This window comes from Oryctolagus cuniculus, chromosome 18 (assembly GCF_051225735.1).
Source record: "Oryctolagus cuniculus isolate XC-2025 breed Fujian yellow rabbit chromosome 18, ASM5122573v1, whole genome shotgun sequence".
Lineage (NCBI taxonomy): Eukaryota > Metazoa > Chordata > Mammalia > Lagomorpha > Leporidae > Oryctolagus > Oryctolagus cuniculus.
In genome coordinates this window covers 18,296,201-18,312,154 of record NC_142884.1, presented here as the reverse complement: position 1 = coordinate 18,312,154, position 15,954 = coordinate 18,296,201, and the positions used below count along the sequence as shown (strand labels likewise).

Genomic DNA, 15,954 nt, shown 5'->3' with positions numbered 1-15,954 from the left:
CCAGGTTCTAGTCCCGGTCAGGGTGCCGGATTCTGTCCCGGTTGCCCTCTTCCAGGCCAGCTCTCTGCTGTGGCCAGGGAGTGCAGTGGAGGATGGCCCAAGTCCTTGGGTCCTGCACCCCATGGGAGACCAGGAGAAGCACCTGGCTCCTGCCTTCGGATCAGCGCGGTGCGCCGGCCACAGCGCGCCGGCCGTGGCGGCCATTGGAGGGTGAACCAACGGCAAAGGAAGACCTTTCTCTCTGTCTCTCTCTCTCACTGTCCACTCTGCCTGTCAAAAAAAAAAATTAAAAAAAAAAAAGATTTATTTACTTATTTGAAAGAAAGAGTGGAGAGAGAGAATCTATCTTCTATCTACTGGTTCACTCCAGAAATTTCCATAACAGCCAGGACAGGGCCAGGCAAAAGCCAGGAGTGAGGAACTCCCATGTGGTGGCAAGAACCCAAGTACTTGGGCTACGATATGCTGCCTCCCAGACACATTAACAGGAAGCTTGATCAGAAGCTGAAGAGCCAGGACTCGATCTCAGGCACTCCAAAATGGATGTGGGGATCCCCAGTGGTTGCTTAATCCACTATGCCACAATGCCTGCTCCAATCTGTAGATGCTGTTTATACTCTGAATACTAATTTCTCTGTTGTTTATATGTATTGCAAATATCTTTATCCCATTCATTGCTTGTCTTTTACTTTCTTTGTCTTTTGATAAGAGTAATTTTCACACATTGCAATGTATCCATCTTTTAATTATTATTTTCAAAAAGAATTAAACAGAACCTTTAGAAAAGATCTGTTTGGTTCTGTTTCATATCTCTCCCCTTATGAAAACCTCATCACTTCTCATTCTTGTGATTTAATATTTATGTCTTTAAATATTTCCTCAGTAGTTTATATCAACATTTGATAATTCCAATAAGTACTGTTGTAGCCATGTAATCTCTTACTTCTTCAGATTATCTATTACTCATCTGTGACCTGTTTCTTTATGAATGTGACAATCTTTGTGAGCTCACCTTTTGTTGATCTTAATTTGTGGGAATTCTATAAGCCTCTTACTTTTCCTCCAGAGAAGATTTCTATAGGCCTCTTAATTTTCCTCCAGAAATTTGCATTTGCTTCAGCCAGGAGTCATAGGGCACCACCTTAGAGAATAAAATTTCAACTGTTTTCTATTTCCTAATCATCTTTATTTCTTATTACTCTATTGTTTACTTTTTTCTAGATATAATGCTTTTCTGTTATTGCTACAAAGTTAATACCCACCCAAGGCCTTTACAGTTACTACTCTAACTAGAATACTGTTCTCCCAAATATTGGTCTGATGCATGCCCTCACTTTAGTCAATTCTTTGTTCAAATATTACCTCTTCATCTCTTTCTCGCCATCTCCTGATCTCTTTGACTCTGGATCTCTCACGCTCTCCTTCTCTCTCTTTTTCCTTCTTTGCCCCTTCCCTCTGGTCTGTTGGGTTTCTCCCAATAAACCCTTTCCCTTAAAAAAAAAAAAAATTTACCTCTTCAGAGAGGCTTTTATCCAAAATCCACCTATCTAAAACAGCTACCATCCTTCCTTTTTTTGCTTACCCTGTATTCATCTATGGTGTTAATCACTGCCTACTACAGTTATATTTATTAAATAAATCTATATATGTGCATATATATGCATATATATGTACGTATACACATATATATGTACGTATACACATTTTGTTTCCATATTTATTTTGTATCTCTCCCACAAGAATATCAGTTAAACAGGAGTGTGAAAGGCTTGTCTAGATAATCATTTCCACAATGTATACTACTGTCCTTGACACAGAACAGGCCTTAATATATTTTGAATAAATGCATTTTAAAGAGGAGATTAATATATTAAAGTCTAAATTTTTTAAAACATCTGGAAAAGAACTGACTCCCAAGTTGACATACAAAGGATGTCACTGGGCAAGAGGAAGAGCCATTCCCTCCTTTGAAAGTAGAAAGATCATAATAAAAAAGAAACAAGAAAAAGTAGGGAATTCTATGGGATCCTTCAAGGAGATCATACTGAAAAGCCTTGCTCCTTGCGGCGCCGGCACCCCGGGTTCTAGTCCCGGTCGGGGTGCCGGATTCTGTCCCGGTTGCCCCTCTTCCAGGCCAGCTCTCTGCTATGGCCAGGGAGTGCAGTGGAGGATGGCCCAGGTGCTTGGGCCCTGCACCCCATGGGAGACCAGGAAAAGCACCTGGCTCCTGGCTCCTGCCATCGGATCAGCACGGTGCGCCGGCTGCAGCGGCGGCCATTGGAGGGTGAACCAACGGCAAAAGGAAGACCTTTCTCTCTCTGTCTCTCTCTCTCTCACTGTCCACTCTGCCTGTCAAAAAAAAAAAAAAAAAAAAGAAGAAAAGCCTTGCTTTTCTTCTCAAGTCACAAACTTTTTCCATACAGTTTTGGCCCTGCAGGGGTGTGTAACAATCAGTACTTTCATAAAGACTTGAGGAAAAGTAAGTAAAGGGGCAAGAGACAGTTATATTCCAGTGACATAAGGAATGCAAGAAATAAAGTGATCACGCAGGTAGGAAAATCACTTATAGAAGTTTTAATTGAAATGGGCTCTATCCCTTATTAAACAAACCAACCAAAAAAGTGATCTTAAGAGAATCAAAGATTTATTTTGAGCTAATTCCAATAAAAGATGATTCTATCATTTATTCAACGTAAAACACAAAGTTCCTAATATGTAATATCCAACTACTAACTACTACTAAGTAAGAGAATGTGTTCATGCTAAGTAATATATTCAGGTAACTTGAATACTTGAATTAGTGAAAAAAAAAAAAGCAAGCCTTGATCTGCCCTATCACTATACAAATCTATAATCTCTTCTCATCAGAACAGCCATACATTTCTTGCATCTACTTAAATTTGTGATTGGGGCTGTGCATTATTAGAGTTTCGTTAGCAAATCTGAAGTATAACAACACATAGTTTGTTTTATCTGACAGTACTGCAAGTATCTCAGAATTCAAATCTAGCCCCTTGATTATGTAGGAAGACGGCAGGAAGCAAGGTACTATAAGGTGACTTTAAGGCTTTCTGAAGGATACAGAATGATAAAGGTGACCTAAGAAATATGTATACTTGCAGTATTTCAAGCTTTCCTTTGAGAATAAGAAATTCAGTTAGTTACTTTAAAAGCAACTTCGAACAATAGCAGAGAAGACGGCCATTCCAAAAGTAGGTCCTGGGATACAAGGGGCAGATATTCTTACCTAGAGACACCAAGTTGCTGTAGTTCTCCAGCATCACATCTCTATACAGATCCCTTTGAGCAGAGTCCAGGCATTCCCACTCTTCCTGAGAAAAGTCAATGGCCACATCCCTGAACATCACTGATCTCTGGAACAACAAACATAGTATTAGTTGTGGAAATAAAGAAAATACTGCTTTCAATGGAAAGGAGACGATGGCACTCTGCAAAGGGAGAAAAAAGCAAACAGACTGGGAAGCTTGTGATGTTGGGAAGACAGTAGAGAACTTGGTGCTGCTTACGTATCAACATATCCCTAAGTACTTACTGCTGTAGGTTATTGTGTTATAAGAGTATCTCATTATGAGATAAGACAGAATTAAAACAAATGCAATGTCCAAATGAAACAGCCTATATAAGCACCCTGTAAAATATTTTATGTTAAATATCGTATGTTCTCTCTCTTCTCTGTTTAAGAAAAAAGTGAGAAAGTTTTACAATTTTTCTGTAAAGTCTTGTTAAGTTTGTTTAAAATTAAAGAATATGTTTAAGTCTCAGATTCATCATTACATCAGAGTATTACATGATAAACATTTTCCTTATCACCAGTAATTTATGAAATATTTCTATGGGATACAGAACAGCTCCATATAGAGAATTATCTGATTTAAGTGCTCATATTTGAATATTTTAGGTTATATAAAAACCTCATAAGTATTTCTTAGTTCTCAGCAAGTTATGGAGGTAAATGATAATCTTTCTTGTTACTACTTATCACTCATAAATGTACCTTTTCCTCACTCTAAGCAACAGAAAAGTGGAAAAGATAATCCAGATATGTTCATTCAGGATCACATACTGTGGAATCTCAAAATGATACCATTATTGGTATTCATGAATTATGCATTCCCAGGGAATATCTCCAATCTCTATGCATTTAATCTTGATCCCTATGTATTTAGTCCCCAATAATGAACTAATCTTAAAAGCTTCTAAAGTATGATCTCTTGCCATATACTGAGAATGAGCCCAGTGGCCGGTGCTGTGGCTCAGCAGGTTAACGCCCAGGCCTGAAGCACCAGCATCCCATATGGGCACCAGTTCTAGTCCCAGCTGCTCCTCTTCCGATCCAGCTCTCTGCTATGGCCTGGGAAAGCAGTAGAAGATGGCCCAACTTCTTGGGCCCTTGCACCCATTTGGGAGACCTGGAGGAAGCTTCTGGCTCCTGGCTTTGGATCAGCACAGCTGTGGCCATTGTGGCCAATTGGGGAGTGAACCAGCAGATGGAAGACCTCTCTCTCTCTCTGCTTCTCCTCTCTCACTGTGTAACTCTGACTTTCAAATAAATAAATAAATGTTAAAAAAAAAAAAAAAAGAGAGAGAGAATGAGCTCATTCAAGACCAACTCCTACAATGTCTAACTGGGAAACTTAGGTCTAAAGAGAAATTCAATGATTTTTCATGTGTAACATCATTAAAATCCTTCCCTATTTTATAAAATCAGGAAAATCTGCTCTTGTTACATCAGTGTTTCTAGTCAAAGATGCTGAATGGATTACGGAAGAATGTGAATAAAGGGGCCGGCACTGTGGTGCAGCATAGTTAAGCCACAGCCTGCAACATCAGCATCCCATGTGCCAGTACAAGTCCTGGCTGCTCCACTTCCGACCCAGCTCCCTGCTAATGGCCTGGGAAAAGCAGCAGAGGATGGCTCTTACACCCACATGGGACCTGGAAGAAGATACAGTCTCCTGGCTTCAGTCTGGCCCAGCCCTGGCCATTGCAGCCATTTGAGGAGTGACCAGTGGATGGAAGATCTCTCTCTCTCTCTGTCTCTCCTCCTCTCGCTTTCAAATAAATAAATAATAAATATTGAAAAAAATAAAAGAGGGGCCAGCACTGTAGTATAACAGGTAAAGCCATCACCTGCAGTGCCAGCATCCTATACGGGCACCAGTTCATATCCTGGATGCTCTACTTCCAATCCAGCTCTCTGCTATGGCTTGGAAAAGCAGTAGAAAATGGCCTAAGTCCTTGGGCCCCTACATCCACATGGGAGACCCAGAAGAAACTCCTGGATCCTGGCTTCAGATCGGCACAGCTCCAGCCATTGCAGCCATCTGGGGAGCGAACCAGTGGATGGAAGACCTCTCTCTCTCTCTTTCTGCCACTGCCTTTCTGTACCTCTGCCTTTCAAGTAAATAAATAAATCTTTAAAAAGAAAAAAAAAAAAAAAAAGAATGTGAATAGAGGTTAGATTAGGAAGACACACTTAGGGGCAAGCGCTGTGGTGCAGTGGGTTAATGCCTTGGCCTGAAGCACCAGCATCCCATATGGGCACGGGTTCTAGTCCTGGTTGCTCCACTTCCAATCCAGCTCTCTGCTATGGCCTGGGAAAGCAGTAGAAGAAGACCCAAGTCTTTGGTCCCCTGCTCCTGTGTGGGAGACTGGAAGAAGCTCCTGGTTCCTGGCTTCGGATCGGTGCAGCTCTGGCCATTGTGGCCAGTTGGGGAGTGAACCAGCAGATGGAAGACACACACCCCCCCCAATCGCATAACTCTGACAAGAAAAGAAAAGAAAAGAAAAGAAAAGAAAAGAAAAGAAAAGAAAAGAAAAGAAAAGAAAAGAAAAGAAAAGAAAAGAAAAGAAAGGAAAAGAGAAAAGAAAAGAAAGACTTAGAGAAGATTATCATTTATAAGAATGAAAGTCTGAAGAGCATATTCCTGAGTAGGGTCAATGTGAAAGGAAGTTTCAGGAGTAAGGAATGCTAACGTGTAAAATTGTAACTACAGAGAGTACAAAGAAACGTCAACTCACCTGAGCCATGGTTTTCAGAGCTGCCAGAAAAGAATGGTCCTCTTCTGAGTTCCCATCTTAGATAAGTATAGAGTCTGGGGAAGGCAGAGAGGGGATAAGAACACAGAACAATGAGACCAGATTTTTTGCAAAGTTGTAAATGATTATGTTAGAATTGTCTGTTGCTGTCTTTTTCCTGTCTCTTCTCCCACCTGCAAAATACGCACTGAGTGGATGTGTATAGGTGGTGTTTCTTAACTCAGACTCACTCAGTGTTCTCAATATACAGACACAAAATATTTATAACTTGTCTGATTTCTGAAATAACACATACTTATATCAGAAGTAGAAATAATGACCAATATATTATGAGTGATCATATAAACTATGTAAGATACAGATAACAAAATGCTTATGCTTATAACTATTTATAATGTATTTTCACATTACAGTGGCAGAGCTGAATAGCCCACAAAGCCTAAAATATTTACTGTTTTGCTCTTTTCCTGGCAGAACTTAAACAAAATTGTATTAATAATAATCCACCCATCCCAATAAAAAGACAGTGAGTGTCAGCACAAGAGGAAAATGAAGGTCCCAACTACAAGCTCATTATATACTTTATATAAACATATTTTAGTTTGTAAACATATGTTAAATATAAAGACACAGATGCACTGATTGTAAAATGGTGAGGAAAATATACCACACAAATACTAAGCACAAGAAAGCTTGTATGGGGCTGGTGCTGTGGTGCAGTAGGTTAATCCTCTGCCTACAGCAACAGCATCCCAAGTTCTAGTCCCAGCTGCTCCTCTTCCCATCCAACTCTCTGCTATGGCCTGGGAAAGCAGCAGAAGATGGCCCAAGTGCTTGGGCCCCTGCACCCACATGGGAAACAAGGAAGAAGCTTCTGGCTCCTGGATTCAGATGGGCCCAGCTCCAGCCATTGTGGCCATTTGGGAGTGAACCAGAGGATGGAAGACCTTTCTCTCTATCTCTCCCTCTCACTGTAACTCTACCTCTCAAATAAATAAGAATCTTTAAAACAAAGAAACAAAAACCTGTTTAAAAACAAAAGAAAGCTTGTATATCTGTATTAATATAAGAAAGAAATTTCAATTAACAGGACTAATTCATCAAGAAAACACAGCAATCCTAAATGTAGATGTAACAATAAAGCTTCATAATTTATAAGGCAAAAATTGACAGAACTAAAGGAAGAGCCAAATCTGCAATCAGAGTTGGAAATTTTAATGTCTTTTGCTCGGTAGCTAATAGAATTATTAGAAAAAAAAACCCAGTAACAATATAGCAGATTTCTATAACACTGTATGAACTCCTACAACATAATTGACAGAATACAGAATACAACACCCTTTGTTATGAGCTGAACTCAGCTGGAAAGAGCTGAGCTGCCAAGTGTTGGAATAGATGATTAAGACAGGCTAAAAAGAAATAGAGCCAGCACTGTGGCACGGAGGGTAAAGCTGCCACTGCAACACCAGCATCCCCTATGAGTGCCAGTTCAAACCTGGCTGTTTCACTTCTAATCCAGCTCCCTACTAATGGCCAGAGAAAGCAGTGAAAGATGGCCCAAGTGGCTGGGCTCCTGTACCCTTGTGGGAGACCCAGATGAAGGTGCTGGCTCCTAGTTTTGGCCTGGCACATCCCTGCCCCAGCCATTGTAGCCATTTGGAAGGTGAACCAGCAGAAGGAAGATACCTGTCTCTGTCTCATCCTCTGTGTAACTCTTTCAAATTAATAAATAAATCTGTTTTTTAAAAAAGTAACAGTCAAGCCTCTAATCACTTACCAATCACCCAGTACTCATATAAGCAAGTAGTTAACTCAGAAAAGCCCTGACTCCCAACAATGTTCCATTTTCCCCCATGGAACAACACAAGGAAAAGATCAGGTGGATCAGCATAGATGTGGAGAATAATCTCACTGTCAAGGGAGCCCTGAGCAAAGGGCTCATGACATTTTATGGACTGGAAGCAGGGGAAAGGGAGATGAAGGAGGGGCTGAGAGTAGCAAAGTACTGATGCAGAATGCAGAAAAAGTGTCTTCAAGGTTTCTCCGGCCTCCCTAGCTAAGGATGTCTTGGCAGAGGTGCCTAAGAGAGAGGTCTCCTAATGGAAGTGCCTGGGCTAGATATGCCTAAGAGCACAGCTGATAAGGGGACCCTGAGTCCCTGATTTCAACTCCCTGTGGAGACAGCACATCCATTGGTTGTACACCCGGGCTGGTCTGGGAAAGACAGCTTTCCCTAGTATGGCCTGCCAGACCTGTCTCTGGTGGAGGCTGAGAGCCTACCCATAGAATTGTGGCAGGAGCCAGATTCTTCAACAACTCCAGAAAGGGCACAGAGAAAGTCACCAAAATAAACCAAATGCTGGGACATAAAATAGGTATCAATAAACACAAACAAACTGAATTGTGCAGAATATACTCTCCGGTCTTGCACATTACTAAATCAGAAACTAGCAGCAATAAGAGGTCTAGCAGAATCCTCAACAGTTGGAAATTAAGTACAGTTCAAAATAACCTATGATTCAGAGAAGAAATCACAAAAGACATTAGAAAATCTTATCAAATTTTGTAGGCTGCAGCGAAAGCAGAATTTAGAGGAAGATTTATAGTTTTAAATGCTTATACTGTATTAAAAAAAAAAGATTAAAGAGCAATGCTTTAGGTTTCCACCCTAAGAAGCTAGCTTATAGTTTAATTTGATTTGAAGGGAAGATAGAAGTATTACAGGGGCCGGCGCTGTAGCATAGTGGGTGAAGCTGCCACCTGCAGTGCTGGCATCCCATGTGGGTGCCGGTTTTTGTCCTGGCTGCTCCATTTTCAATCCAGCTCTCTGTATGGCCTGGGAAAGTTGTGAAAGATGGCCCAGGTCCTTGGGCCCCTGCACCCACGTGGGGAACCTGGAAGAAGCGCCTGGCTTTGGATCGGCGCAGCTCCAGCTGTTGTGGCCAACTGGGGAGTGAACCAGCGGATGGAAGACCTCTCTCTCTCTCTGCCTCCCTCCCTCCCTCTCTCTCTCTGCCCCTCCTTTTTGTGTAACTCCGACTTTCAAATAAATAAATCTTTAAAAAAAAAAGTATTACAATCAATGCAACAGAAAGAACAGAATTAGAACATCATTTTGTAACCCCTGAAAAAATAAGATTCAAGTAGTAATATCGATGTCTGCTAATAACACATAAAGGAAAGCTCTAAATACTATGTACCACTTCATAGAAATATACTTCATTATGTATAAAGAATTAATGCAGAGCAAGCCAAAAAATCTGAACTTGATCAATTCTGTAGAATTAAATAGTTTACAAGAAACACAGACTCAGAAGAAAATGTTAAATGACATCACAGATGGGAAAACAACAAAATCCAGAATATGGGTAACTTTACAAAGAAACAATTTCTGGAACAAATTAACTGCATGAAAATCAAGAGAGAGAGAAAAGGTAGAATAACTTATAGATCAAAAGATTTGGGGCCGGTGCCGCAGCTCACTTGGCTAATCCTCCACCTGCGGTGCCAGCCCCCCGGGTTCTAGTCCCAGTTGGGGCACCGGATTCTGTCCCGGGGCTCCTCTTCCAGTCTAGCTCTCTGCTGTGGCCCGGCAAGGCAGTGGAGGACGGACCTGCACCCACGTGGGAGACCAGGAGGAAGCGCCTGCCTCCTGGGTTCGGATCGGTGCAGCGTGCCAGCCATAGCGGCCATCTGGGGGGTGAACCAATGGAAAAGGAAGACCTTTCTCTCTGTCTCTGTCTCACTGTGAAAGAAAGAAAGAAAGAAAGAAAGAAAGGAAGGAAGGAAGGAAGGAAGGAAGGAAGGAAGGAAGGAAGGAAGGAAGGAAGGAAGGAAGGAAGGAAGGAAGGAAGGAAGGAAGGAAGGAAGGAAGGAAGGAAGGAAGGAAGGAAGGAAGGAAGGAAGGAAGGAAGGAAGGAAGGAAGGAAGGAAGGAAGGAAGGAAGGAAGGAAGGAAGGAAGGAAGGAAGGAAGGAAGGAAGGAAGGAAGGAAGGAAGGAAGGAAGGAAGGAAGGAAGGAAGGAAGGAAGGAAGGAAGGAAGGAAGGAAGGAAGGAAGGAAGGAAGGAAGGAAGGAAGGAAGGAAGGAAGGAAGGAAGGAAGGAAGGAAGGAAGGAAGGAAGGAAGGAAGGAAGGAAGGAAGGAAGGAAGGAAGGAAGGAAGGAAGGAAGGAAGGAAGGAAGGAAGGAAGGAAGGAAGGAAGGAAGGAAGGAAGGAAGGAAGGAAGGAAGGAAGGAAGGAAGGAAGGAAGGAAGGAAGGAAGGAAGGAAGGAAGGAAGGAAGGAAGGAAGGAAGGAAGGAAGGAAGGAAGGAAGGAAGGAAGGAAGGAAGGAAGGAAGGAAGGAAGGAAGGAAGGAAGGAAGGAAGGAAGGAAGGAAGGAAGGAAGGAAGGAAGGAAGGAAGGAAGGAAGGAAGGAAGGAAGGAAGGAAGAGAAAGAAAGAAAGAAAGAGAGAGAGAGAGAGAGATTTGGGGTAGGTGCTGTGGCATAGCGGGTAAAGCCACCGCCTGCAGTACCAGCATCCTATATGGGTGCTGGTTCGAGTCCCGGCTGCTGCACTTCCAATCCAGCTCACTGCTAATGCACCTGGGAAAGCAGTGGAAGGTGGCCTGGACTGGGGCGCCAGTACCCATGTGGGAGACTGCAAAGAAGCTCCTGGCTCCTGACTTCGGAATGGCACAGCTGCAGCCATTGCGGCCAATTGGGGAGTGAACCAGCAGATGGAAGACCTCTCTTTCTCCGACTCTCCTTCTCTATCTGTGTAACTCTGATTTTCAAATAAATAAATAAATCTTAAAAGAAGAAGATTTAAGAAATATATCACACCATTATAATAAGTAGACATTAGATCTTGATTCTAAAACAAAAAATTAGGAACAATGGGGAAATTTGAACCCTGGCTATTTTAATACACTAAAAGAGTACTTACTTGTAACTGTAAAGCTTTATAATTCAGCATGCATTACTATGGACATACTTCTAAGGATACAGCTAAAAACTTGCCGTGGGACTCCAAATCCCATTAAGCTGGGTGGTAATAATGCCATCTTAACTGTTAAAGTGATCACATTAAGTGTTAAATTGATACTATAGGTAGGATTGAGTGTTAAATGAGATCAAGTGTCTGGTAATAATAGTCAATAGAATTAAAAAGGAGAATGATCCAACTTGGGAAGCAGTCCAAACAGCAGACTCATAGAATGACATTTGTTCTAAATAGCACTCTGACCTCAGAATGAGCTCTTACGGCATTCTGGTCTGGCTGAAAAGCCCATGAGAGCATTTCAGGCATGGGCAGCCAATACACTGTGGCAAAAAAAAATGTCCTACATGAAAGATCTCTGTGAGTGAGACCCCAGTGGAAAGAAGGAGCCATCGAAGAAGGATGTACTTTTTTCTGAAGGGAGGAGAGAACTTCCACTTTGCTTATCGCCTTGACTAAATACGGACCAAGACTCCGGATTCAAAAGGCTTCCATAGCCTTGGCAGTTCATGTCAAGAGCTTTGGGTAATCACTGGTGTTAATTTAACAATTAACACTCCTATGTATGACAACAGGAGTCACTGTGCACTTACTCCCCATGTAGGACCTCTGCCCTCAATGAGTTGTACTATGAGAATTAACTGTAAAACTTGTTCTCAGTTTTTTGTTTTATATGTATGTGTGTGCAAATTGTTGAAATCTTCACTTAGTATAAAGTTGGTCTTCTGTGTATAAAGTTAACGGAAAACAAATCTTAATATATATTAAAATATTTGAAGATAAAGTTATGGATCTGTAATTTTCTTCAGATAACCCGTTTTGTTTTTTGGAGGGGTGGGGGGAATAGTGTAGCTATAGATGAAACATGTATAGCTGAAACCTGATGTTTTGAAGTTGAGTAACAAGCAGAATAATGGGGATACATTACACGATTCTTTTTACTTTTGCATGTTTTAATTTTTTGAATAATAAGTTTAAAAAACTTATTGATGGATTCCACATAGAAACTGTGACTCATTTCAAGGACAGTTTTTCAGTAATTGCTATTTTCTTCTTTTAATCTTTTTTATTTTCTAAGTTGTGACTCATTTCAAGGACAGTTTTTCAGTAATTGCTATTTTCTTCTTTTAATCTTTTTTATTTTCTAAGTTGTTCCAATAAATATGTACTACTTTCATATCAGAAACAAACAAACAAAAAAAAGCTTTCTGAAATTCTAAACACAAGGACATAAAACTATTTTTTAAAAAGAAATTCTCACTAAATTTGGAGTAAAAAAGAATATTTAGCAGTATAAATTCTACAACAAATTTTTAAAAATAAGATAATGGAGGAAAAGGTAGGTAAGGAGGATGAAGAAATGCACCAATTTCATCCATATTAGTTACAGTTCAGGTAGAACTTAATGCCCAAAGCCATTAAACTAAAAGCAGAACACTTCTAGAAATCTGTCCCAAAGATAAACTTTCACAGATTAAAAAAAAAAAAACCAACCAACCAACCAACCAACCAAACAAAAACCAAAAAAACCCTGCATCTGTAGTTACTGATAACTGCATTATACAATGGAAAAATATTGCAAAATCAAATTCCTACCCATAGAAGACTGGTTGAATATGCTATTATACTCACACAATAAAACATGTAGCTATAAAAAACAATGATGAAGATTCTCCACAGGCCACTATGGAGTGATCTCCAAGATATATTAAATGTGTGACAGAAAAAAGAAGGTGCAGAACATGGAGGAGTGGGCATAGCACATTAAGCCACTACTCAGAATGCCAGCATCCTATATTGGAATGCAGGTTCAAATCTCAGTTACTCCACTTCTGATCTAGCTTCTTGCTATTAAAGCTAGGAGGCAGCAGATGATGGCCCAAGTACTTGGATTCAAGCTGCCAACGTGGGAGACCGGAATGGAATTCCTGGCTCCTGGCTTCAGCCTCGCCCAGCCCTGGTTGTTGCAGACATTTGGAGAGTGAACCAGTGGATGGAAGATTTCTGTCATTCTCTGCCTTTCAAATAAAATGAATATAACAAATAAAAGTATTGTACTTTCAGTAGAGATCCCAGCGGGTTATATTCTATTCTACTGTAAGAGGTCTTGATGATTCTTTTGTATTCATATGGTTAGTAAAAAGTATTTCTATTTTTATTTTGAAATTCTTTATCCTTCTCAGTCCAAAAGACAAAGGGGGGGGGGGGGCGGCAAAGGGAATGAAGAACAAATAGAATAAAAGTAAAACAATAGCAAGATGATGAATTTGAACCAAATCACATCAGTTATCACACAGACTATAAATGGTCTAATATTACAATTAAAATACAAAGATTGACAAGTTCTATAAAAACAAAAAACTTAACTATACACTGCCCTCTAGAAAAATGCACTAGAAGGGCCAGCACTGTGGTATGGCCAGTAAAGCCTCCACCTGCAGCGCTGACATCCCATATGGGTGCCAGTTCGAGTCATGGCTGCGTTCTACTTCCGATCCAGCTCCCTGTTGATGTACCTGGGAAAGCAGTGGGAGATGGCCTAAGTACTCGGGCCCCCACAGCCTCATGGGAGACCCTGAAGAAGATACTGACTCCTGGCTTTAGACCAACCCAGCTCCAGCCATTGTGGCCATTTGGGAAGTAAACCAGCAGAAGGAAGATCTCTCCTACTATCTCCCTCTCCCTCTCTCTGTAACTCCTTTAAACAAACAAATAAATTTTCTTTAAAAAAAGAAAAATGTGCTTGAAATATGAAATACAAATAGGTTAAAATTAAAAGAATAGAAAAAATATACCATGCTAACACTAGCCAAAATATAAGGATGGCTACAATAAATTTCAGACAAAGCAGATGTTCAGAACAAAGAATATTATCAGGAACAAAGACCATGAAGGGTTAATTTAACTATTATGACATAAAATCTAATAATTTATGTACCTAATAACAACGTCAAAACACTCGAAGCAGAAACTACCAGGAGAATGAGATAAATCCAACGAACAGAAAATCAGTAAAGATACTGAAGATTTAAACAATACTACCAATCTGTCTGATCCAATTGACATTTATAGAACTCTCCACCCAAAAGCAGCAGAACGGCAGACTCTTCAAGTGCACACAGAACATTTTACTAAAAAGCACCAAATTCTAGGTCACAAAACAAAACATTTTCTGAACACAGTGGAATTAAATTAGAACTCAGTAATAAAAGATCCCTGGAAGATGCCCAAAATATTTGAAAATGAAATAACTTACACCTAAATAACCCATGAACTGGGCCGGCACCGCGGCTCACTAGGCTAATCCTCCGCCTAGCGGCGCCGGCACACCGGGTTCTAATCCCAGTTGGGGCGCCGGATTCTGTCCCGGTTGCCCCTCTTCCAGGCCAGCTCTCTGCTGTGGCCAGGGAGTGCAGTGGAGGATGGCCCAGGTGCTTGGGCCCTGCACCCCATGGGAGACCAGGAAAAGCACCTGGCTCCTGGCTCCTGGCTCCTGGCTCCTGCCATCGGATCAGCGCGGTGCGCCGGCCACGGCGGCCATTGGAGGGTGAACCAACGGCAAAGGAAGACCTTTCTCTCTCTCTCTCTCTCTCACTGTCCACTCTGCCTGTCAAAAAATAAAAAAATAAATAAAAAATAAATAAATAACCCATGAACTGATGAAAAACATCAAAAGGCAAATTAAAAAGGCTTTTTAACTGAAGGCAGAAAAAACACAGTGAGATTGGCAAGTGATAACTTCTAGAAATAAGATGGCATTATATTTTTGTGTACCTCTGAAAATTTCAATCAAAGTTAAAAAACAACAAAGTTAAGTAACAGAGAACTCTCATTTTTAAATCCTCTGTTTTTCCTACACTCAACCAGTATTGGGAAGCATCAATCACAATTAACTACAGATTTTCCTTGCTTCCAATATACAAAAAATAAAAATTAAAAAGAATTGCCTTGTTCCTTCATCACTTGAGAAGCCTAGGTAGCAAGTTTAAGAAATAAAACAAAGATTCCTATGTTCTGAAAAAATAAAGGCATGTTAGGAAACAATGAAAAAAGAACTACTTACCTTGCACTCTGCTTTTGAATGTACAAGGGCCATTCTTTCCACTTCTGGGATCTGCTCTCAGAAAAGAAAATGGGAATGAGATGCTAGACCAACCCGGGCCATACTCTGAATCAGAACACACTCTCTCTTCCTCTACTCCCATTATCCACCCCTCATGTAACATAAGGAAAAGTCAGAAAGAGTCTAAAACAGATCTGTACCTTCTGTGTCCCAGAGGGCCACGGCCACACTACCTTAGAATTTATTTCTGAATTCAAAGCTATTTATGGAGACAGAGCCCTGCCGTGGAGTGGTACAAGTTCTAAAGTGGGTACCTGGCACCTACAGCACTCCCTCTGGAAGTATTTCCACTCCTGGAACCCCATTACATTCCCAAATGGCCTATATTGAAGGAGCTATCAACTCTAAACTTCTCATCTCAAAACCAGTTCTGTGGCTTGGATATAACTATTCTTCACTCAGAGGCTCAAATTTGACTTCTTTCCTTTCTGCTACTTCTCTGCATCCAGTTCCCTTAAGGCTATATGGTGGGGAAGGCTCCTGGCCCCGGCTTCGGATCGGCGCAGCTCCGGTCGTGGCAGCCATTTGGGGAGTGAACCAGCGGATGGAAGACCTTTCTGTCTCTCTCTCTCGTTGTCTGTAACTCTACCTCTCAAATAAATAAATAAAATCTTAAAAAAAAAAAAAAGTCTATACGGTGAGAGGCCACCAGGAAGCAGCAGCAAACCTACAGCTACAATTTCAAGGTGAACCGAGGAAAGATACATAAATGAGGCACAGCCTATGTGTGTGAACGGGCAGCCACTGTGGTCAAAACTTTGAAGTCCTCAGAGGAGCAAAAGCCACATGC

At 41.0% G+C, this 15,954-nt stretch overlaps 1 protein-coding gene across 6 annotated transcripts in view; it reads right to left on the bottom strand.

Annotated features, from left to right (window-relative positions):
* The window catches only part of LOC100346786 (uncharacterized), a 51,615-nt gene that overhangs the window by 34,726 nt on the left and 935 nt on the right, over positions 1–15,954 (bottom strand). For 4 of the 6 annotated variants that reach the window (XM_008257202.4, XM_008257203.5, XM_002711481.6 and 1 more), the window contains exons 2-4: positions 15,105–15,155; positions 6,043–6,116; positions 3,248–3,374 (exon numbers count right to left, since the gene is read on the bottom strand). In XM_008257202.4, coding sequence (XP_008255424.1) covers positions 3,248–3,374; positions 6,043–6,051 — 136 coding nt within the window. In that variant the 5' untranslated portion in view covers positions 6,052–6,116; positions 15,105–15,155. Of the gene's footprint in view, positions 1–1,012; positions 1,142–3,247; positions 3,375–6,042; positions 6,117–15,104; positions 15,156–15,954 lie in introns of those variants that run through there. The other 2 variants (XM_051847079.2, XM_070062291.1) reach the window with 1 other exon arrangement.